The 26,402-nt window shown below is 37.9% G+C and overlaps 1 protein-coding gene across 1 annotated transcript; it reads left to right on the forward strand.

Moving 5' to 3' along the window:
- Positions 1-21,765: 21,765 nt before the first annotated feature.
- Positions 21,766-25,430, forward strand: uqcrfs1 (ubiquinol-cytochrome c reductase, Rieske iron-sulfur polypeptide 1). The gene is made up of 2 exons (XM_079867299.1): positions 21,766-22,066; positions 24,233-25,430. Exons 1-2 carry the CDS (start codon positions 21,856-21,858, stop codon positions 24,841-24,843), a joined length of 822 nt encoding a protein of 273 aa, XP_079723425.1. The 5' UTR covers positions 21,766-21,855; the 3' UTR covers positions 24,844-25,430.
- Positions 25,431-26,402: the final 972 nt, after the last annotated feature.

A 26,402-nucleotide genomic window follows, 5' to 3' on the forward strand; every position in this document is an offset into this window, starting at 1 on the left:
TGCAGCCAATCTGGACAGAGAAGCGTCCTCGTGAGAAGTGCTCATGGACATCTGTGTGGTCAATAGGCAGTTGCTTCATCATGGCATAGTAGTAGGGCAGGAAGCGGGCGTAGTTGAGCTTGTCATAAGTGAAACACCAGGGAATCATTTCTCGGATGCATGCAAGATGCAGCATCCAGTTGCCTTCTCTGGAAGCACGAATCAGTGCAAGCATGATCTCTGTTATGTCAATGTAGGACATCCAGAAGGATGAAAGGTCATGCTGGTTTCACAGAGATTCCAGGTAGACTTGGAACAGTTGCAAGGTGCGGACGCATGCTGCATTATCAAGAAGCTTCTTGAATGCCTCCTGCCTGATATCGTCGCTGAAGCTGGCAATGCTCTCCAGGCTTCCCCCAGCTGAGGGAGCTGTGTCGGGGTTTGACCTCTAGCCATGGTATAGGAAGCCTCTCCAGGCAAGCTGCATAAGTGCCTCGTAGACTATCTTGTGCAGCCGGACGGCTCTGTTGTACTTTCTGCCTTCCATTACACCTGAGACCGATCCTTCAGCAATCACGCCAGATTCCACACACAGATCCCGCAGCCCTGCATCTTGGAATCGCTTCCTCAGAATGGAGAGGTTGCAGATGGTGTGGAAGACACCCATCCTGATGACAATGAACTTGAACTTCTCATGCTTCCACACAATTTCTGCTGCCTTGGCATACAGGGCTCGGGCAATATAACAGCAATGAAGGTTATGACCAAGATAAACACAGATTTTGGAATAAAATGGGGTTTCTGGGCATATGTGTTAATATATTATACAAAAATTAAGAACAAATCGTCCGTACATTTTATGACTTTCCAATAGTAGACAGTGTAGAGTCGACAATACATGTGTTATTTTTTTTTTTCCTTTATATTTTTTACATCTCAAAACAACAAAATATCAGTGTGAATTCAAAGATATCGACTTTATTATGCCTATTAATATTTACAAAATATTTTAGTTTGCTTGGGATTAATATTAGATCACTGTTATTACGGTATTGGACGTTTGTGTATTTTTCAAAAATAATTCTTTGATCAAGGTTTTTTTTTATTGTTTTCAAATTATACAGAAAGAACAAAGATATACAAAACTCAACTCCCCATCCCCCAAATACCAGACATAAACATAAAGATACTATACATGATCAGGCGTCCATAAAGAGATAGTAACAATAAATAAACAACATGAAGTAAGTGTGAATAATATTCCCCTCCCTCTTTCTTTTACAATGCCATATTGTCTGCTTTCATTCCCTCCACAAAATTTAGAAAAGCTTGCCAGATATTATAAAATGCCCCAGTAGACCCTCTGACTGTATACCTAATTTTCTCCAGCTTAAGATGGTACATAACTTCTCTTATCCATTGACTAAATGTAGGTGGCAAAGGGTCTTTCCATTTAATCAATCAAAATTAGTATCAATCTTCTAGCCAAAAGAGAACAGAAGGCCAATATTTTAATTTTACTTTTAGTAAAACTTATATTTTCATGGGCCACACCAAACAATGCAATAAATGGAGATGGCTCTACTACCTCTTCAAATAGCCCAGAGAAAGTCTCGAAGATATTAGTCCAGGGGCCTCATTTATAAAGCTTGCGTACGCACAAAACGGGGCTGAAAACATGCGTACGCCAGTGCGCAAAAGGTGGGATTTCTAAAGAAAAACTTGACGGGAAAATTTGCGCACCTGCACGCAAACTCTGACCCATGCGTACGAACGTTTTGGAGATGGAGCACTTTGGCGACACCGATGGTGAGCTGGAGTTAAATGTATTTTTGGTCACTTTTATACAGAAAATCTAAAGAAAATTAAACATATACAGAAAGATTATACAAATACAATTTCAATCACCAAGCCTATCACTTGAAGCAAATATCCATTCCTTCTTAAATGTCCGCGGCAGCGAGCGTGTTGAGCCGTTTAGTGAAACTGACGCAAATAACAGTTTAAATAAATAAAATACTTCTGATATAAACATTTATATTAAATATGCCATTTAAATTAATGGAGTTAAACACTTAAACATGAAATCATTACTGAAGTTACAACATTTTTTTAAATTCAATCATTAGAAATATTTGTTATGGATGCGATTGTTTTTGAACACTTTTCCTGTGGCGTGCTTTAATGTTTTAACCACAGAGATAATTGCTTATCATGATAATACCAGATTGTCTGAGAAAATAGTTTTCGTGCAAATAATGCCCAAGGCCTATCTGTTTCCAATTAAAAATATAAATCAATTAAAAATACAATTCGGCAAGTGGAAAAGATTGAGAAAAACTTTCTCTGAAATGTATTTTACACTATTTGATTTATGTAGGCTATTCAAAAACAAGGCAAGGATAGACAACTACTTGATTTGTATTAATGTAATGTTTCTTGTACCGTTTATATCATTTGCATATGATTATTCATCCACGTGATACCGTTTAAGTTATCACGTGGATGAATAATCATATGCAAATGATATGTAGATGAGGATCTGCATAGTAAAACTAGGCGTTGTAAGCTCCATATATGGTTATTTCGGGTGGAGACGCATGTACGCACAATCTTCCGCTGACTGGGATTTATAAAGTGAATTCTGCGCAGGTTCAAACATGGACATGTCCAAAACATATGCAGTACTGTAGTGTTGCGGGAGCCTGCCTGCATCTATCACATGTGAAATCTATGTTAGCTATAATCTTAGAAAGTCTGACTTTAGACCAATGCAAACGGTGCACAATTTTAAACTGCATTACAGCATGTCTTAGGCAAATGGATGATGTAAAGATTCCCTGTATTATTTTGTGCCAGACTTCCTCTGAGATTAGTTCATCCAAATCTGCCTCCCATTTATTTTTAAGTGAATTTAAAGGTGTTGAATCATAAATGCTGAGTAATTCATAGATCCTACTTATAGCCTGTTTTTGGACTGATTTACATTCAAACATTTAGTCCAATAAAGAAATTGAAGGGCATGATGGGAAATAATCAGAATTCAATGCTACAAAATTTCGAAGTTGCAAATACCTATAGAAATGTGACTTGAGAATGTTAAATTTCTGTGCCAACTGTTCAAATGATGCAAAATTGCCATCAATATAAAGTTCAGACATTGAGACCACACCCTTTCTTGCCCAAACCTCGAAAGCATCATCCATCATTGATGGAGCAAACATGAAATTTTTAACAATTGGTGCAGCCTGTTATAAATCTATAAAAAATGATCGCCTAAACTGATTCCAAATTTTAACTGAATGTATAACAACTGGATTAGAAGTCAAGCTAGAGATTGGCTGTGTGAATGGTATTTTAGAACATAATAAAGCTGTTAAAGACGTAGACCCAACTGAGGCCCCCTCCAGAGTAGTCCAGGCAGGGACAGTGATGTCATTCCTTAAAGGTCCCGTTCTTCGTGATTCCATGTTTCAAACTTTAGTTAGTGTGTAATGTTGTTGTTAGAGTATAAATAATATCTGTAAAATTATAAAGCTCAAAGTTCAATGCCAAGCGAGATATTTTATTTAACAGAAGTCGACTACAAAAAACGGCTCGATTGGACTACATCCCTCTACTTCCTTCTTTAATGACGTCACTAGAACCGTGTTTTCACTAACCTCCGCCCACAGCACACACACACCAGTCACACCGACTCTCTGAGGAACATCAGCACACACACTCCAGTCACACCGACTCTCTGAGGAACATCAGCGAAATGTCAACAGGCGTGGTTGATGTTTATCTATAATCGGATACCGCAAAAGTTTAATTCGAAGTTGTTAGTTTGCTTTGTCCATTTCACCACGGACTGTTTTTCTAACCTGGGATAATATCAAGCAGGCTTCTCTCAGCGACTCATACTGACGAAGGGGGCAATTTCAACTATATTCCAGCAAGCGGTAAGTAGTGATTTACTATTGAAGTAGCGATCAACTTCACATCGTTTCTCTTAGTAGGATGAAAATAATCTTACTTAAACTGTGATTAATATACAGAAAGCGATCAAAGAACAATCCCTTTCCAGTCGCCCAAGCTGTCAATCACACAGCGCGAGTTTATCTGGACACTTGCCAAAACTCGTTATGAAATCAATGATGCTGTTACGCTGCACAACGAAGCTCTTACTGTATTTATATACCTCATGTTTGCATTGGTGAAATCATTAGTGAGAGTGCAGAAACTGCGTTGCAATGATAAGATCTTTTTTCACACGATCAACAGACAACTGAAATAGATCTAAATACTTAAAAAACTTCTCACGATTCGTTAATCCCGATAGCTGTAATAGTAAAAACGTATAATAGCTGTAATAGTAAAAACGTATAATAGCTGTAATAGTAAAAGTTTTACAGATAGTTCCACATGTAATGCCAGATATTTCATATGCAAGCATGTCAGCCAATCACAGCAGTGGGTGTTTACATTGAAGTCTCACAGCAGACACGCCCCTTCAAACAGAGTGTTCAAATCAGGTGATGAAATCAGGCTAGGAAAAATGCCTTTTATTTCTAAATTATAAAAAAATTTGATCTAAAAAACATACTAACATTATAAGGGCACCCCAGGAAACATTATAAAATAATATGAAATGGGACCTTTAACCAGAACAGCAGTGCCGTTATGTTGGCTGCCCAATAATAATACATGAAATTTGGAAGTGCCATCCCTCCTTTTGTACGAGGTCTCTGCAGTATACTTCTTTTAATTCTTGGTATTTTTTTGTTCCAAATAAAGGTCGATATCTGATTATTTAATTTGAAGAAGAAAGATTTCATTAAAAAAAACGGGAGGCATTGAAAGATATATAAAAACCTGGGCAGTACATTCATCTTTACTGTATTAATTCTTCCACCCAATGAGAGAGGGAGGTGATCCCATCACTCAAAATCTTGTTTTAGATTAGTTAAGAGAGGTGGGTAGTTGGCCCCATTCAAGTCTTTATACTTGTGCATAACCCAAACCCCAAGATACTTCAGTTTTTTAATGCTAATTTTGAAGGGAACTGAGCGCAAAGATAACAGGTTGACCCTATCACCAACAGGCATTAGTTCACTTTTCTGGATATTAACTTGATATTAACTGGATATTTTGCCGAATTCTGTAAGTAGAGTCACCAATTTGGGAAGACTTGACAGGGGTTGTGACAGGTATAATAACATGTCATCCGCATAAAGCGAAACCTTATGTTCCAATCCTGCCCGATGAATACCCTTGATATCAGCCCTTTGTCTCAAAGCTAAAGCAAGTGGTTCCATTGCGACTGCAAATAGAAGTGGGGACAAAGGGCATCCCTGTCTTGTGCCGCGTTGAAGCTCAAAATAAGCAGATAGATTATTATTAGTGCGCACAGCAGCCAACGGAGACGTATATAAAAGTTTGATCCATGATATAAGCTTACGACCAAATCCAAACCTCTCCAGTGTGTTGAAAAGATAACCCCACTCCACCCGGTCAAACGCCTTTTCCGCATCCAATGAAAGCACTACCTCTGGTGCACCGGGCGGAGAGGGGCCATAAAGAATGTTCAGAAGTCGTCTAATGTTAAAGAACGAATGACGATCCTTAATAAAACCTGTTTGGTCAGGTGATATGACGAAGGGAAGCGCTCCCTCTAAACGTCGTGCGAGGACCTTAGCGAGCACTTCAGCATCAGTGTTTAGAAGGGAGATTGGACGAAATGAGCTGCACTCAAGAGGGTTCTTGTCTTTTTTGAGAATTAATGAAATAGTTGCCTGACGCATGGTTGGTGGTAGGATTTTTGATGAAAGCGACTCTTTAAAAACTGATAACAATAAAGGGGAAAGCTGTTCTGAGAATTTTTTAAAGAAATCTGCTGGAAAACCATCCGGTCCCGGTGATTTGCCACTCTGCATAGATCTAATTGCTAATGTTATCTCTTCCACCGTGAGGTCTTCTTCCAATTCAGCAGCCCTCACTGGATCTATAGAGGGAATATGTATATTTTCAAAAAAATCTTCCAGCGAATGAGGGTCGACACATAAATCGGATGTATACAGTGACTGGTAAAATTTTTTGAAACAGGAATTAATTTTTAAGCTATCAGTATTTTTTAAGCCTTGCTCATCATTAATTACAGGAATGGACTGATTAGCAATCCGTTGCCTCAGCTGATGTGCAAGTATTCGCCCAGCCTTGTCCCCATGTTCATAACCCACATACCGCGATTTAGAAATGAGACACTCAGCCTGCCTCGTTGACAGGAGATCAAACTCAGTTTGCAATAGTATACGCTTTTTCATTGTATCTGCAGAGGGCAGATGACTATATAGCCTATCTAGTTGCAGTATTTCATCCGCCAACTCCTTAAGGTGTGCAGTGTTGTTTTTATTCTTATTTGCACAATATAAAATTGTCTGGCCCCGTAAATATGCCTTAAGTGACTCCCATATAGTTGAAGAGGACATCCCTGGCGTTCGATTGATCTCAAGGAATGATGTAATCTCAGTGGAAATTAATTTAGTGAAAGTTTCTTCTGATAGAAGCAGAGAATTGAATCTCCAGGGACGGTAGCTGGACTGTGTATTAGGGATACGCATTTTCATAACTAGGGGACCGTGATCAGATATAACTATAGCTTCGTAATCACACTTGGTAATGAGAGGAAGAAGTCTTTTATCCAGAAAAAAATTATCTATACGGGAATAGGTCTTATGGACAGAGGAAAAGAAAGAATATTCTCTGGAAGTAGGGTTGCGAAACCGCCAAACATCAGCTATGCCATATGATTTAAGAAAAAGTTTAATTGAACGTGCTGATTTGGACAGGGGAGCTTTTTTGAGCGAACTACGGTCTAAGACAGGGGAGAGTGTACAATTCGTGTCACCACCAAGAATAAGGTGGTGTGATGTCATATTTGGTAACTGAGAAAAAAGATTGGAAAAAAAACGCTGGGTTATCCCAGTTTGGTGCATAAATATTGACCAGGATGACTGGAAAAGAATAAAGCTGCCCCACCACAATTACATATCCCCCCAAAGAGTCAGCCTCTACATTAGTCACAGTAAATGGCACATTTTTCTTGATGAGTATGGCAGCACCTCTAGCTTTTGAATGAAAATTAGAGTGATATATCTGTCCCTCCCAACTCCCTCTAAGTCTGAAATGATCCGTTCTCCTGAAGGAATGCGATATCTACATTAAGTTGCTTTAAATGTGCAAATACTTTTTTTTACGTTTCACTGGATGATTAAGATATTTAACGTTCCAACTCACAAAGTTGACTGAACAGCCATTAAACCCTTTGGAAATATTGATGACAGCCATGTTAAGGGGAAATAGTTATATATATGAAAACTGTAGAAGCTTTGTGACAGCAAATGAAAATTAATATGGACATCTGACAGAATAAGTCTGGTAGGTAAACAAAACTGGTAAACTAACATAAAGAGCAGAGTTATTCAAATAAATATTATCCTTTCAAATTGTCCTTGGAATGCATAAGTCTCTTACTCATGACTGAGTAGCACAATCCTACTCTCATGGGTGGAACTAAAAATAATGAAAACAAACAAGTTCTTACTCCAATGGTGTAGGGTTTAAGTTAGGACAATGCATAAATGGATAGAACATAGTCTCTGCATTATTTTCAAGCCTCTGTGGGGATAATGTTCTTCTTGACATACCTCATAGCTTCGTCTGCATCTGTGAATTCTTTTTCTTTACCGTTATGCGAAATACATAGACGGGCTGGGAATAAGATGCCAAACCGGACGCCCTGACGATTACGCAGTAATTTCCGAACCTCCGTGAATGCAGCCCTGGCCTTGGCGACGCTTGCAGTATAGTCCGGAAAGATGGCAATTGACTCTCCGTTGAATCTCAGCGGGGCTTGAGTGCGTGCACGGCTCAACACCTCAACACAATCTTGGTAGTAGTGAAGTTTAGCCACGATGGCGCGTGGTTTTCCATCCGATCTTCTAGGAGCCAAACTTCTATGCGAACGGTCCACAAGCACGTCCTTTTCCAGTTGTAGCGTTTCTCTCAGCAGCCTTGAAACCGACACAGTAGAGCTTGATCCATCCGTCTCAGCTACCCCCAGTATCCTGATATTGCACCTTCTCATCCTTCCCTCCATGTCTTCGCATTTTCCTCTTAGCACAGTCATCTCTGCTTTCAAGTCAGTTACCACAGACTGTAAAGTTGTCACCTCATCAGACCACGTTGATAGCCCGCCTTCCACCTCTCTTATCGCAGCCTTCATTTGGTCTATCTCAGAGTGAATCGCCGCCGTATCATTTATTATTTCCTTTTTAACTGCTTGCAATTCGTTTTTAAGGAAATTGAAATCATCGGCAAGCGCACTTTTCAGTTCAGATTTGATCACTGCTGAGATGTCCGCTTTTAACGAGCGAAGGATCTCTGATTTCAAGGCCACCGCGTCCATTTTCTCTGGGCTGTCCAGCGGGGTTGGGGTCGTTCGGGTTTGGGTGATGGTGGAGCACGAAGTCGAGGCGGCGTTGGGCCTAGCGTTGGATGATGCGTCGTATTTATACTTGCGTAGCTTTTCCGCCATTGACCCGCATATCAGCTATTTCCTCATTTCAGAACCCAGAATCAGAGCAGATTTTATACAATGTTTTGTAATGTAAGGCGTTTATTTATTTTATAAAACAGGGATTCGGCGAGAGCCCGAGCTAGACACGTCTTACTCCATCGGCATACAAGAGCGCCCCCTTCCTCAAAAATAATTCTAATACATAAAAGTAGGAAAATGACTAATTCTAAAAAAAGTATAAAAAGCTGGGCCTGTGGAAAGGTTATCATATTATAATTAACTTATATTAACCCCATAAACAATTTAGTGTAGGTAAGGTTCTGCCCACCCAGATGGTACCAATATCTGGCCTGGCCCATGGACTAAAAGGGATAGTTCACCCAACAATTTTTATTATTTCATTAATTACCCTCATGTCATTCCAAACCATAAGACTTTCGTTCATGGATATTATTATTATTTATTTTATTTTTTTATTGAAATCTGAGAGCTTTCTGTCCCTCCATTGACAGCTACACAATTACCACTTTGATGCAAAGTTCATAAAGAGATCGTAAAATTAATCCATATGAATTGAGCCGTTTAGTCCAAATTTTCTGAAGATACTCAATCGCTTTATATGACAAACAGATTTAGTTTAGACTTTTATCCACATTTAAACATTGATTAGCGTACATAAACAGATGTTCAACCGACACGCGAGAACAAACCTCCTGTGGAAGCTCAAACTCAAAGCGTAACACAAGAATGACAACACAAGTTCCATTTTAGCACAATCAAATATATTTAAGTATGTTTTTAATTGGACCTATTTCCGGATAACTAAAATGCATTCAAAACAAAATTAGTTGTTTTATTTATTTTAGCAGACTTTTAAATATATCAATGTAGTATAGGGGAGAGTGGGACACAACCTAACACATTTTGGTTTTGGCTCAATTATTTAAAAAAAAATAATTAAAGTAGATTAATCTTTTTTTAATTTTTTTTTTTTTTTACACAAGAAACATACACATCTCTGCTATAAATGAACACTTAAAGTTTTTTTTTTTCTAGGACCTACCATTTTCGGCACTGAAAGTGACAAGTGCAAATGTTACAACTAATTGTAACAGACAGAGGGGTTAGTTGTAAAACTTGTGTGTAACACATATAATTCAGTTCTATTTTATCTGTATAGTTTGATATTGTTTGTGCATCTGTATAGATAGATATCCATACATCCATCCCTCATCCAATCATCCTTATTATGGATCAATATCATGGATAGAGATATAGGAAAGGGCTGCACAGTTTTGCAATAAATAAATAAATAAAATCATCAAATATTGTAATTGCAATTGAATTATTTGTGTCTGGCAGATGCATGCACAATTATTATTATTAATAATAATAACAACAGTAATAATAATAAAAACAAGCTTAAAATCAATTGAATTAAAATTTATTGCATAAAAAAACAGGCTATATTCTTAATAAATAAACGTGATCAATGCATAGTAAACAAATGTGAAAAAAAAAAAAAAAATCATAATTTGACATTTAAATTCCAACATTGTTTGTGAAAGTCCAACAAAGTTAAATGTGGAAAAATAAATATATAAATAAATACTCAAACCTGAAAAGTTGTGTAGCTCCCTGTTTTCATTTTATTATCGTTGTTGTACACTTGGCGGCTAAGTTGTAACACTGTGCTACAACTAACCCTGCTGTGTAAAAAATATTTTAAGCCTTGCTAACAGTTGCTGACATGTTTCAAAATGGTGCTATGTTTTAGCCAACAAGACAGTGATTAAGGTAATATAAAGTTAGATTTGGTGACGTAGGCTACACTCCCAACTCAGAAACCAAAACAAAAAAAAGAAAAACGTATGATGAAAAAATTTACTTGCATGGTGTCAAAACACTCTTTGTCCAGTATCTTCATGAAATTTTATCAAAACTTTCCACAAATCAGCAGGAGACCATCTTCTGGGAGAGAGTGAAAAAGACCGGAAACACAACCTGCTTGACCCTGACTAACTATATAAAAGGTCTGTGTTACATTTAACCCCGCATTAGGTTGTGCCCCGCACTCCCCTACCAAAAGTAGATATAGTAGTATATATGAAGTATACAATTGCAGGGTATTTATATTAAGTACATTAATACGTAAATCTATTTGTAATATACTTAGCATAAAATAAATGTATTTCAAATACATGTTGGTATATTTATTTTCAGCCCGTTCTCACCCCAAAACGTCACATACTGACGGGTCTTGATCATACGGCAACATACGACGAAAAGGGTACCCCTATAACGTCAATATGAGACGCAGACATAAGCGCACCAGCAGCCTCCTAGCGGTACCCTAACGCATACCTAAACCTACCCATAACCCGAATCGTCACACATGGACGTTAAAGGGGTACCCTTTTCGTCGTATGTTGCCGTATGGTCAAGACCCGTCAGTATGTGACGTTTTGGGGTGAGAATGTGTTGTTATTTTCACTAGGGGATGCATGTGAATGAATTGATTTGTTTCCAATACTGCTGACATGCACACTAGGTAAACATGAATAAATGTAAAAATATAACTAGATGAACATTTACGAAACATTTTAAACATATAAGTACTTATAAATACAAAAATACAAAAGAATATTGTACAAAAGTAGCAAAAGTATCTGAAGAATTGTTAGCATGGGGTTGCAGCAAACTGCATGTGAATGTGAAAATGAATGTAAATAATGTCTTTAATAAACTTGACAGATGATTCCAGGAACAGGTAAATAAAGAAAACGCAACCTAAACAGTGCTTAACTTAAATGAGCATGGACAACTGAACACTGAAAACATGAATTTAAATAGTGAGGCAAATGAGGTAATTAATGACACACAGCTGAAGGAAAGAACTAATCATATTCGTAACCATGGTAACCAAGGAGAAGTGGGAAAACTGAACAAAGGAACACATGAATACAAACTAAAAAGTCCCAAAATAAGGACACTAACAGAACATACATGACAAATATAGAGTACACGACAGTAAATTGGAAATGCATAAGTTGTTGTATGTAATCATTAATGATGTACATATGGTGGATTTCCAATATGCTCCTAATTTTTTGCTCTTCTTACTCTAAAAACAAATGTTATATATACATTTATGTATACAGGTATATGTAGGTATATAAACAACCCCATAAATCTCTTATAGGGGAACAAGCATGGGAAGATTTACATTTGGAAAACGAAAACGAATGAAACAATGCGATTTCACTTGATTTACAGAGCTGCTCTTGAGCAGTGATATGCAGTAATCAAACAGTAATTGGTGAATATTTCCGTTCGATTAGCAGGCAGAATATGCAGGCGAGGAGCTGTAAACAAGCAGGCCAGAAGTAAGATGAATTGCTAGACAGGGAGGAAGAAATTACAGTATATTAACATTAGCCGTATGCTACATAACAGCTTGTATAATCAGTGTGGAAAGGGGCCTTACTGCCCTCTGACTGCTGCTGGCCCCTAGACAAGTCACTTGATCAAACACAATGAATCAAAGGCTGTGACAGAACATCCATGGTCCCGGGATACTCTGATTTCTTAATTAGTGCTTGCGCAGTGAAGGTTCTCATTTTCCAAACACAGATATTAGAATATAAACATTCATTTGTGTGATTTGTGTGTGTAGAATCAAATTAATGTAAGCAAAATAATAACCTTGTAGGCATACTTTGTAGGGTAACATGACTTCAAATACCAGTGAGCCATCAATCGCATTAGTGTCAGCATGATCAAATACACAAACCTTCTTCCCTGAGTGCTTAATGAACAGGCATAATTAATTATCTCTATACAAATAATAACAGGGAATTAAAAGACAGCCTCTGGTTTAAGCACTACCTGTACAGAAGGGATCTGCTTCAGATTAGCTATTGAATTTTGATGAATTTACTGACAGATTCTTAATCCAATAATATGACATGCTGTTGCCTAATATGGTATGATAATTCTTCATTACTGCTACTTTCAAGTTTTACAGGATTAGACTGTGATTAATCTACTGCCTGTATGTTTGCTAAGCAAATTGTCTTTAAAGCACGTCCCTCTAACACATGTGAATGCATGCAAAAAGCATAATGCCAGATAAATATGATCGGAATCTAAAATGGAAGTAGAAACATGACCAAGAAGTAATACTTTAAGGCATTTTGAAAGGCCCAAAATGCCCTTGTCTATCTTGAAAAGGACAAACACATCGTTCCAGCTATTCATGTGTGGTTGATTCTTTCTCCTTCACCAAACTCTCCTTGTCTCTTCGCAGTCCCCTGATAGAGTGAACAAAGTTCCCTGCCTTGGCTTGAAGACAGAGACCTTTGTCCTTAGATAAGGCCATCAGCACAAGTCTCACAGGCAGCACTGACTTGTCCCATCACTGTGTTGCTTGAGACATCCCGAGTTCGCTGTGGAAGGACTGTATAGGGAGCAGCCAAGCATCTGGTTAAGAGTTCGGAGAACTGGCATCAGTGACAGCTTATCAGGCTGTGAGATCTGAACTGCGCTCAGCGTGAAATTGTCGAATGCCAGGGATGACATTATCTGGGTTTCTGCATGCTTTCCCTTACCTGGAGCATCTGATGACATTGTCAGCACAGGTGACCAATCCGTAAGGAAGAAGATACCAGACGGCATCAGCAGCATTAGTACCTCAGGATCGCGCAATTCTTTAAACAAGCAGCAACCTAACTGTCAGAGCAAAAAACTAAACATTAGGTAAATCTGTGTAATTTTTACCAATTGAAAACATTATTCATAAAACAGCATTGCCTCTGAGCAACGCTGGATTCTCAAATCTGTAGTTTATGAAATGTTTATACATTCAGAATGAAAAACATGTTTTTGGATGAATGTAATACAAATTTATTTTATGCACCAGTATAGTCACTTAATTATTTTCTTATACGGCAATTAATCAGTATAATAGAGCTGCGAAGGGAATGTGTAATTTAAATTCAGATCAAAACTATCACAATTAGTTTGACCATAAATCAACTGTTTTATTTCTGCCACTTTGTTCCAAAAAGCACTGAAAAACTAGACACAGTCTGACACTTCAGATTTTCATTTAGATGATAGTATCCCATCTGGTTCCCACCACGCCTTCTGTCACTCTCAGTGCTCCCATCCAACCTCCTTATCAATTACAAAGCCACTTTTAAGTCCCAGTTAATAGGATGTTAATGCATTATTGGGTCTGAGGGTGATGTGCTATTGAAGGGAGAGATGGACATTATTGCCCTTGAGCACAATCTGGGACCAAGACAAGATCTGCATTTTAATATTAGCAGATGAGAGGAGATTATTTAAAAGTAGCAGCATGCACTTTTTTCTTTGTAAGTGTCAGCATGTTCTGTGGGGCTGTGTTTTTGTCATTGATAAATTTTGGCATTTCCCATACAAACAAATATGAGAGTGGAAAGCATTTGTGCTCTTCATGCAGTGATACAGTATGTGCACAACATAATCAACATGTATCATCAGTTATTTGTTATTCGCAGTGATAGCACTATACCTCATTCATGTTGTATGAGGCAAATACCATGTCCTTTATCCAGGGAGCGAAATCTCTTCATCTGTGTTCTGTAAATTGAAGTAGATGGAAGACAAGATTACTTATTGTGATAGCACAACTCAATACAATGTAATTGTAACCTCAAGGCATAGACAAGTAATGCTGAGTTCATTTTCTTTACTTGTACAAAGTTAGTATGAGTTGACTGGATTTTTAAGTGTTGTATATGAGCAAAATATGAACAAAACACCACTGCACATGAAACATTTCATTTTGGCTTGCTCAAGGTCAAGGGCAGTTGATAAATCAGAATGCTGTGGATGAGACAAGGTATCTGGTAATTTACCCCTATGGTACAGAAGATGCTGTAACTGCAAAATAACATCAGCAAAAATATCTTTCTCCATTGATGTCCAAGCAACATGTAAATAAAAAAAGAAAATCGTTATATTATAGTAGATGTTTTACTAGTTCCTAATTTTTGATAGGTTCCGAACAGCTTGAAACCATCTTAACTGTATGTTGTTGTTGTTGTTGTTGTTGTTTTTCGTTTCCGGGTTCTGGGTAGTTTCTATGCTCACCAAGAATGCATTTATTTGGTCAAAAATACAGTAAAAACAGTAATATTGTGAAATATTGTTACAACTTAAAGTAAATGTTTTCTGTTTTAACATATTTTACAATGTAATTTATTCCTGTGATTGTAAAGTTGAATTTTCAGCATAAGTACTCCAGTCTTCAGTGTCACATGATCCTTCAGAAATCATCAATATACTGATTTGCTGCTCAAGAAACATTTATTCTTATTATCAAAAATATATATTTATACAGAAAATATGAACCAATGATGGCAGCACCGGAGGTGCATGCTGCAGTATTGCCATTGAGATTAATGAGAATGTTAAGGGGAAACTCCCTCCAGGTATTATGAATTGATCACAATGGTCCAGGAGGATGTAATCTCTACCCACTAACTCCCTCTTTGATTGAATTAACCAATCAAATATGATGTCATATATTTTCCCTCTTTCATGACCAAATGCAATAACTTTCTTCTTCCAGTTACTAATCAATACTGAAAAAGTCGATTGATTAAAATGTATTTAGTCCTCTGAGATATACGATTCATCATATTTTAGACGGAAAGGTTACACAATCAAAAAATGAAAGGCCTTCATTAAGTCTGAGGATGATGGAATGAGAAAATCGATGAATCGCATGGAGGAAGCTTAAGATACTCATTGCATATTTAAAGCAGCATTGACCTGATTCTCATTCTCATTTTTCTCTAAAGTGCCAGAGAACCAAGGGTCATTTATTTTCATCCCCGCCACAGCATTTTGTGGAGAAAGGCATATCCCTCTTAGTGTCCTCATGTAGGCATTGTAAAGCGCTTTTGAAGTGGAAGTTCAACACTGGAAATCCTTGCATCACTCGGAATCTAAAGAGACAGGCGGATTAATTGCTTTGGCAGTGACGCTATCATTGGAAACTCTCTCTGGGTGAGTGTGGGTACATAACTCTGAATGTGTGTGTATACGCAGTGTCTGACCAGTCACTGACCAGATATGGCACTAGTCGTAAAATGTCTGTGACATAATCCCCTTCTCAAAGAGCCGGTGTCCAGCTGTGCGAAAAGAATACATGAGTGCCATGGAGAGCCATGTCTGATGCGAGGGGTCAGTGGTCGTCTGTCAGCTTTTAATGTGCTGTTAGCAGTTCAGGAGCAGGAGCATGATACAAGGGACTTAAAATGTCTTAGTGGCCTGTGCTCTGAATGTGGCTCTATCCTTGCCTCTGGGATTACTTCTCTTAGAGATAAACTCTCTTTATGTCACAACCAAAGGACAGGAAGTTCAGCCTGGCCTTGGGCGAGGAACGTGTTCAGGCCCACTTTTGCCAGTCTGGGTTGTAAAGATACTGTAATAAAAGCTGCAGCATTGTGTATCCTTCAGATGGAGGGTGATCCAACTCCAGGGTAAAGTTGAGGAGATGTATTTGTTATTAAAGCATGCACATTCACAAACCACTGTTACCTTTAATAGAAAAGCAAGCATAATATATGCAGGACAAGGCATTAATGGACTTTAAAACCACTAAAAAAGCTGTCACTCATCTTAGTTCTGTTATAATCAATAAAGCTGCTGCACAGTAAAACTCTTATTTAAATAATTGTTTATTATAATGTGAGGATTTGTGAGTGTGCAGAGCTCAGAATCCAACGCCAGAGTTTTTCAGTGCTAACTTAAACATCTCTGATTGGCCATTGTGTTAAAAAAATCAACAGATATGTTTGTGGCTCACTGCAAAAACACATTATAGTTGACGTTCTCCAGAGCGCAAACACTGATCCGCACTAGATCGTTTGCCAAAAATGTTTCGCCAATATGCTATTATTACAGAGAAAACTGATCATAGAGCAGCCTTTTCCTTCTAAAAGTAATCAGAAGCAGCAGCAGGCAGTGGTTTGAGTGACACAATTCCATGCTAGTCTTAAGCTTTATACATGATTCAGCTCCGCCTATGGTCTCCTTCATGTCTAATCAAAGTTTTTATAGCCTGCAGTTTTTATTTATTTATTTTTATATAACTTGCCTCTATCTGGATAAAAAAAAAAAAAAAATGGCCCCGTTTCCTAGAAACATAAAAAGTGTTTTCATTTAGAGATGTATACTTGGGACTCTATGTCCCTTTCTAATGAAACTAATAAGCAGCAAAATGTCAAGAGGGACACAACGGATACAGTATGTAAAACGCCCGAGCCAAACTGCATACTCATAGATTAAAAATGTCAATAGCGTTTATTTTCAGTTGACAGAGAAGGAAATGCAGCCTCAAATAGCTGAGGCTCAATTGCAGGCAAACCACATCACATTGATCAAAGCTGATGCTGTGGCAACAGCAGGCAGTAAAATCAGACGTACTTACTGGATTTATTAAAATGGGCTGTGGGAACTTGACAAGCTGTAACCCAGTCAGTGTAGATAAACAGGAATATACAAATGGGATTGCTTCAGGAGATATTCATGGAAACAGTCTTTTGTAATAGCCAGGAGTATGCAAATCCAATCTGTAAATGCAACAGAGTGATGTTTGGGTAACACCACAGTAGCAAGTGAAAGACGAAATAAAAGAAAATATGCCTTGAGGTCTCATTTACTGTTGCTTGACGGATTTTTTTGCTTGCAAAATACAGTTATTAAAATAAGAATCCACATAATCAGGAGTTTTCTCATTTTTAAGTTGGTCACATGAATTTGCTGCATTGACCAACAGAAAGCTGTTTGCTGAAAAATAGACAATATATATTTTTTGCCCAGCAAAATGTTGCTGAAATTTTGCTAAGCTCAAATGTAAATTTTTCTACCACATTTTCTACAGTGAAATCCAGGCTTTTTCAATAGGATCCAACGCAACCAGGATTTTGCGTGAGGGCGAAAGGTTTACCAAAACCGATTTTGCAACAGGTTCAAGTTGGTTATGTGAATTCACACTGACCAACAGAAAGCTATACTTGATTTGGAAGATACTTCAAACTAAGCCACATTCAAAGCTGTTCTAAAATACTCTATAAACACACACGTGACCACATTACATAAGTATTATTTTGCTGCTGCATCTGTGAGATGGTTGGCAACAATTCTGCTAAACATTGCTTATAACTACATTGGCTTGGCAGAAGAATTGTTATTTATTTTCAATAAATTCTTAAAGCTACACTGTGTAACTTTTTAAGTTGATTCTTAGCAAAAAACACTTTGTTCTATCAAAAGTATATGTGCTAATTCATGTGTAATTACTTGCACCAACTAATAAAGTATTCTCGTAAGCGTAAAATCTGCCATTTATAATACATACGAGCGAGTCGCTCGAATGGCGGCAGCCATGTTGCGCTTCCATCTTGAAAATACATTTGCCAAAGAGGGACATACCTGGAAATTCACCTTTCGCGTTTTACAATCAGTGACACCGTGACGAATGCGAGGGGGAGATTACTCGCGACTGCCGGCAGATTTGAAAGATTGCTGAAGATGGAGGATCACGCCTATTTTCGAGGACATGTAGCAGAGTCGCCAAGGAAGCGAAAGAGAATTAAAACGTTCTCGTTCAACGCGAAAGGCAAATCAGCAAGACCAAAGTCAATATTGGAGTAACTTTTCCCAGATGGAAAGAGCTCATGAGGAACAAAGATTTTAAAACGGACGCCGAAATTGCCTGCTTTCTTCTCGACAGGTAATTCAGCCTATTTGTGTAAATTCAAAGTTTTATAGTTGCTTGTCTAACCATAGCATGGTTGTGCATAACGCCAGAACGACCTCTAGTATAACTACGCAAGTTACTTTTCCTCGCGTCAATGGTGAACAAGTATTGTTTACCTTGTAACATAAATCTGTGCTGCAACGGATCACAGGTGATGAATAGTTTTAAAGGCGCAATTTTTGTATAGTCGAACTGCCATGTTAATCTTGGAATAATACGGCCACCGTAGGAGTTAAAACGTATGGAAGCTTGTTTCCGCCACTGAATAATAAATAAATAATAATAATTGCGACTTTTTATCTCACAATTTTGACTTTTTTTTCTCACAATTGCGAGATATGAAGTCAGAATTGTGAGAAATAAAGTCGCAATTCTGAGAAATAAAGTCGCAATTGCGAGATATAAAGTCGTAATTGCGAGATATAAAGTCGCAATTCTGAGAAATAAAGTCGCAATTGGGAGATATAAATTCAGAATTGCGTGAAATAAAGTCGCAATTGCGTGTTATAAAGTCAGAATTCTGACATTTTTTTCTTGCAATTGCGACTTTATATCACGCAATTCTGACTTTATAACACATAATTGCGAGTTTATATCTCGCAATTCTGACATCTTTTCTCAGAATTGTGAGATATAAACTCGCAATTATGTTATAAAGTCAGAATTGCGTGATATAAAGTCGCAATTGCAAGAAAAAAATGTCAGAATTCTGACTTTATAACACGCAATTGCGACTTTATTTCACGCAATTCTGACTTTATATCTCGCAATTCTGACTTTATAACACGCAATTGCGACTTTATTTCACGCAATTCTGAGAAATAAAGTCAGAATTGCGAGATGTAAACTCGCAATTGTGAGATAAAAAGTCGCAATTATCTTTTAAAATGTTTTATTCTGTGGCGGAAACAAGCTTCCATAAAAACGCCCTCGGAATTGAAAGGAACAGAAATAATATGCACTGGGTAGTCATATACAATTTCACCGCTAGATGGGGGAAAATATCACACAGTGTAGCTTTAAATTTAAAAATTGTTTCATGAATTTCACAGAAGAGCTAGCCTGACTTCGTCATACTCATATTCTAGTCAGAATGTGAGTCTGATACTGCTCCATAGAGATTTGATTATGGGGCGTGTCTCAACCGAAACAGGAAAAAAACAACTCTGCACTCAATTGGATAGACCTACAACCAATCAGAGCAACGGAGTAAATGACGCATGTTCTTCATTCATATTTTCAACCAACAAAATGTCGCGGCTCACTGTTCCTCTTTTAAAATGAATGCGCTGTGGATATCTTCTATAACAGACGCGATGGCGGAATCTACACATGATGTTTCATAAACAAAGTTCGGGAGGAGCACGTACAAATAATCAATCCAATATCAACTTGTCATCAAACAATACCATGTCTAACGTTACCCCTATCTATCAGCATGAGGAAGCATATTCACTCTGTCAACTTACCTAACAGTCCTTGACAGTTTTTCAGCATCCCTCCACCACCCCGAATCCTCACTCTTGTCTTGTTCTCTCACAACCAGGAATACGGGGGGAGTATGGCTACCGAGCCCACAGCCCTCTCCTCGGACAGCACGTCATATACGCATTTCTTCTATCTGACTTATTTGTGTGAACTCGTTAAATCTCATATACGCATTTATTCTACGTTAAATCTCATATACGCATTTATTCTATCTGACTTATTTATAAGTGTGAACTCGTTAAATCTCAATTCTCCAGCTGCAGTCGTCTTTGTTGTAAACTAATGCTGGGTACACACCAAAAGATAATCGGGCTGATTTTGGGCCGATTTCCCCCCTTCCGACAATCCTAGCTATGTCCCGATTATCTTGATGGTTCAACAGATTATCTTATCAGATTTTCCCTTGGTGTGAGGTGTGTTAAGAGTGTCCGAACCTGCTCGGAAGAACGTCGGAGCCGCCCCGATCGCGAATCGTAAATATTAAACATGTTTAATATTTACGATCAGAAATCCTGATGTGTGGGGGGAACCCCGAGGACAAACGCGCGAACGTTCTGGAGATTATCACGTGAAGCGAAACAATATCCAATCAGAAAGTGAGATGATGGAAGACACGGTCATTCTCACACACACACACACGCACACACGCAGGAAGCTGAGTGTTATAGGCTAAGGGTTCAGTGAGGGATTAAATAGGCTAACTTTTTCTAAAGAGAAAATAAATACAATAAAGAATAAATTAAGACAATAAAGAATGAATATATTTCTGTATAAAAGGTTATATATAATGGTGGGTACAATGTTTTTTTTGTTGTTGTTTTTTTTTTATGTGAATTTTCTGTGAAAATCATTCATCAAACACTATCATCATAATTTCTTCCTGCATATCATCCGACATGCTTATTCTGAAGTCTCGCGAGCTTTTGTGAGATTTCCTGTGTTCACAGTCGAGAATCTGGTTGAAAATCTGTTTGTGTGTGGTGTGCTGTCTTTGTCACATCATGGCACACCACACACTATAGGAGCAAAATGCTTAAATCTAGGATTTTTTGTCCTCATGTTTGTGGTCTATCACATTTTGAAAATCTTATAAGATGTAAAAAATCTTTTGGTGTGTACCCAGCATAATTCAACCCAACCGCTCTTTGATGACGTGGGTGATTACGTAACCGCAGATCATCTGTCCATCATCGATTAAAGCCCGCCCTGGCAATTTGATTGGCTCGGCCTTTTGGGAGCCGGGCATAATTACTCCTCAACGGATCGAGTCCAGACCGAACTTCCCGACCAAAAAAATGTTGTGGGCGGGGTTCGGGCTGGCACCCAGGCTACAGAAGAGCTACACTGTTCTCTCATTTTAAACCACAGCTTCATGGGGTACTAGAAACCAGTTACTCTTATCACAGCAACCAATTTAAGATTTTCCAGAAAGGTTTTTACTTATCATTACTTTCTTTCATGCATTTTTTTCAATACCAGTGTATTCTTTTAAACATGTTAATCATATAGCCTACTATTTTTGTTTTTTGTGAATTAACTAGATAATTTATCCATACGACTATTATGGTGCAATAGAGGTGTGCTAACAATATCAATGATTTCATGTAAATTATGAAATAACATATGAAGACCTCCGATGCAAAAGCCTCTAAAAGCCACCTCTGTCAAAAATGAGATAATAATATTGAGTGAATGCTCTCCGCACAGAGTTCATACTTTCACTTCAAACTCACTAAATCCCAGCCTCAGCCCATTCAGAAATGCAGGTACTTGGGTAGAAACCTATACATAGGACGGAGCCTGATAAAGATGTTAATATTAAACAAAAACTTTAGACGGACATAGAGGCTTTTGCATGTGAATATGAACCCAAAAGAAGGTAAAACTGTAGAAAAAACTTTAGACGTGAGTGACGTAACCCCGTCTCTGAGACGTTGACGTCAGGCGTAAGCGCCGTCATTGGATCAGTTCAGTTCGGCAAGGTCGATCTCAGCCCCGCTAGCTGACAAACATGATGTCCCTTGCTGCTCGTTCGGGGACGTTTTCCCCTTACTTACAAGCTACAAATCATGTCGTGGCGGGTCCACTAAAGCCTCTCATACCCGGCGTCGTCATGAAGACCGATAAACTGTTGATGGACACGAAGAAACCGTTCCTGTGCCGCGAGTCCTTGTCTGGGCAGAGCGCTAAGAGCGGCCTCGCCGTATCCATCAGCCTCAACGGTGAGTCTCACTACACGGTTGAGTGAAATCGAGAGTCCCGGTCTCATCGTAGCGCGAGGAGGCCGTGCAGCGGGCGCTCGCTCGCTCGCTCGCTCAAGGGCACGATTAAAGCACATATGCTGAATGTGTATTGTGAAATAGTTTGATGTTTTTTGTTTTTGTTTTTTTTGTAGTGTTGTACGCAGGTAATGCTGAATTTGTATTATTATTAATTTGTGCTGAATGTATACTGTATAACTAAAAACATTAGCTCACTTGCTACATCAGTTAGCTTGACTGAGGCCTCGCTAATGTCCTAGCTGTTAGTTGTTAGAAAATCAGCCTGTGACTTTTTTTGGTAAAATAGGCTAACTTTATTGCCATAAGTCCTATATGATCGGTTTATGATTACATAGTAAAATAAATGCCAGGGTATTGTAGAATTAGGATAATTTCGTTTTGTTTTAGGATACATTTAGCTATTAGTTGTTTTTTTTTGTTTTTTTTGTTTTTTTACTTAGATTGGCCTACTGTTACGATAAACTAGTTTGCTGTTATAGAAGCAGTTTTTTGAATGTTATTTATTAGCACCTACAGCAGTTTCGGAGAGAGCTGATATGAGACCAGTAACTTAGGTGAAGAATCCTAAACATGATTAAGAGTTAAAGGGTTAGTTCACCCAAAAATGAAAATTCTGTCAGTAATTACTCACCCTCATGTTGTTCCAACCATGTAAGTCGTTCGTTCATCTTCGGATCGCAAATTAAGATATTTTTGATGAAATCTGACAGTTGTCTCACTCCTCCATAGGCTTTCAGAGGGACCGAAACTCGCCGGCCCAGAATAGTTATTAAAAACATTGTTAAAATAGTCCAAGTGACTACAGTGGCTCTACATTAAGTTTATCATGCGACGACAATACTTTTTGTGCGGAAAAACAACAAAAATAACGACTTTATCCAACTATTAGTGTTCTTTAATGTGGGCCTCTGACGAGAGTTCACGGGAGCGCCACGACGCATGCGCGAGAACTGAGATTACGGCGTTCTTCTTCTACTACTACTACTTGTTACCGTTTATATACTGTCTATGCTTGTTACTGGCTGCTCACTCCTTGGGAGTATTACCGGCATCTACTGTACAAGATGACGTCCCGACATTGCCGGAAGCGCAAAACAGTCTGTTTATAAGCAGAGGAAGACGCGCGCTGTATGTAAGCTATTGAATTCGACACTTATTGTGATATAGGTCTCGATGATGTCGGGACGTCATCTTGTACAGTAGATGGCGGTAATACTCCCAAGGAGTGAGCAGCATTGAAGAAACATTTCATAACATTGAAGAACACTAATAGTTGGATAAAGTCGTTATTTTTGTTGTTTTTCCGCACAAAAAGTATTGTCGTCGCATGATAAACTTAATGTAGAGCCACTGTAGTCACTTGGACTATTTTAACAATGTTTTTAATAACTATTCTGGGCCGGCGAGTTTCGGTCCCTCTGAAAGCCAATGGAGGAGTGAGACAGCTGTCAGATTTCATCAAAAATATCTTAATTTGCGATCCGAAGATGAACGAAAGACTTACATGGTTGGAACAACATGAGGGTGAGTAATTACTGACAGAATTTTCATTTTTGGGTGAACTAACCCTTTAAACATTTACAAACCCAGGGACCCCCGACCATGACAAGCTAAATAAAATAGCCCTGGTGTAAACTAGCAAATTTACAACCAACTTTGATTACCAATATGAGTTAGGCTATACAATGTGCAGCAGATCATTAGTTGAAAGTAGAAAATAATGTAAACATTTTATTAACATCTTTGGGTGTTTTATATACCAGCAGAATATTAAGGCTACATTGAATATCTGATTTATTCACAGATACTGTTGTGTAATAAATGTCATATAGATCAAATGAGTTTTCCCCAATGGTTTGTTGATATAGAGAGCAGGTCAGTTTTAATTCCTTTGTGCATACGGATATATAATCCAAATTTGAAATGAAATGCATGTTGTTTGACGTATAATATTATACATTTACTCAATTTAGAAAAGATTTTAATTTTAAGATTTTCAATTTTAGCAGATTTGGTAATTAGTGCCAATGTAAATGCTGTCATTAAATGTTTATGATCTGAAACTGGCATTATGATCATTTGATTATTTTTCATTCTTTTTTTTAGCTCGTTCTTCAGTGCGTTTTGCCCACACAGACATCAAGATCCCTGATTTCTCTGACTATCGCCGACCTGAGGTTTTGGACTCAAAGAAGTCCTCACAAGAGAGTGGCGATGTCCGGCGGGCCTTCTCCTATCTGGTCACAGGTTCCACTGCTGTGATTGGAGTCTATACAGCCAAGACAGTTGTCACACAGTTTGTCTCCTCCATGAGTGCCTCAGCTGACGTGTTGGCTCTGTCCAAGATTGAAATCAAGCTATCAGACATCCCTGAGGGTAAGAACATGACCTTCAAATGGAGAGGGAAGCCCCTGTTTGTGCGCCACAGAACAGAAAAAGAGATTGCAACTGAAGCAGATGTCAATCTCTCTGAGCTCCGGGACCCCCAGCACGACAAAGACCGTGTTCAGAACCCGAACTGGGTTATTGTCATCGGTGTGTGCACCCATCTGGGCTGTGTGCCCATAGCAAATGCTGGTGACTATGGTGGCTATTACTGCCCATGCCACGGCTCTCATTACGATGCATCTGGTCGCATTAGGAAAGGCCCTGCTCCACTCAATCTGGAGGTGCCCTTCTACGAGTTCCCAGACGATGATACAGTGATTGTAGGATAAAGGACTGTGCTATAATATTATAATCAACAAATGAACATGCGCTTTAATTGTTTGATTTTTGCCTTGTTTCAGACACATTATCTGCATTGACTCGATGGGTAACAAAGGTTAATTGTAAGTAATAAAGTGTATTTTATCTGATGGAAACCTCACTCAGCTCTTATTTATTCAGTCTCAATATACAGCATCACATGGGTTGTTTAATTTTATGCATTGCAGGTTTTTTCAGATAAGGAACAAATTAGATCTTTACATTGCCATAACGCACACTTGTTAAAGTGATAAAGACAGAAACTGTAGAAAGTCAGGTAGGTGATGTTTGCAGAGTGTAGGTGAACAAAAAATTAGCAGGTTACAATACACAAGCAATGACACTTCACTGATATTTTCTTTTGTCATGATCAGTGGTAAAGTGACAACTGTTTGATTGTGGCTTAGTTTCAACGAAAGCTGATGAGAACAGCAAAAACAAATTTAAATGTGGAAGTGTTAAAAATGCTCTTTCTGATATGTGAATAAACAGAACTATAAGGTGTACTTACTAAGGTGTACAGAGATATGAACTAAATAAAACTGTCTGATCACTGTCTGGTGTCATTGGGGTTTTTAAGGTGACTTAAAAAATAAAAGACTGATATTACCAGAACATGATCACAAATAATAAACTTGATAAAGATCATGATTTTTAAACATTTACGGACGGTCGGCTTACATTCTTAACATTTACTCATTTGATATATCCATGTGGCTCAGCAGCCGTTCAAGAACTGCAAATTCAGAAAATGTTTGCCATGTGCAGTGTCATGTCTTTTGAGAGAAGCTTTGTAAATTAACTAAAGCAAAATATATTTTGGGAAATATATAGAAATATCTGATGTGGTTCCCTGGTCCTGTAGATAAATCTGTAGCAAAATAAATACATTGACCATTAAAAAAAAAACATTTTGTTTAACTTTAAAAAAACTTTTTGTTTAACTTTAAAAAAACTTTTATTTTGTTTAACTCAGTGCATTTTATATTTTAATGCATTTTCAACTGAATGTTAGTTGCAATAGCAAATGGAGTAATTGTAACTAAACTAAACTAAATCTTAGTTACAACGAACAATTGATTTAAGCTACCAAAAACACTTATATTCTGTAAAAGGTTATAGCTTGTTCATTAATCAAGATCATGTGGTGCTAGTGGTTCAAAATGTACATCCAGATTTCCCAGGGGAAAGTCAAAAAATGGTTAATATGAACAGTAGCGATTAAGAAATTAAAAGCTGACCAACAGGTCTGGAATTCTCACATTTTATTGAATAACAACCAGCTCTAAAATAAGTACTTGATGTCTAGATGTGGCTATAGGGAGATGGTATACATAATTTCTATGAGCTTCACACTTCAGAGATAAAGTAATGAGCTATTTGATAATTTGGTTACTTTGTGAATAGTTACATAATAGTACATTATCTGATGTACAATCAACAAATGTGTTGATGTATGTAAATCTCAATTGTTGCAGCAATTTGTAGCTTTAAACATTTTATTTTGTTTTCATAAAAACGCAGAGGT

Source organism: Squalius cephalus, assembly GCF_949319135.1.
Source record: "Squalius cephalus genome assembly, chromosome: 3".
NCBI classification, from domain to species: domain Eukaryota; kingdom Metazoa; phylum Chordata; class Actinopteri; order Cypriniformes; family Leuciscidae; genus Squalius; species Squalius cephalus.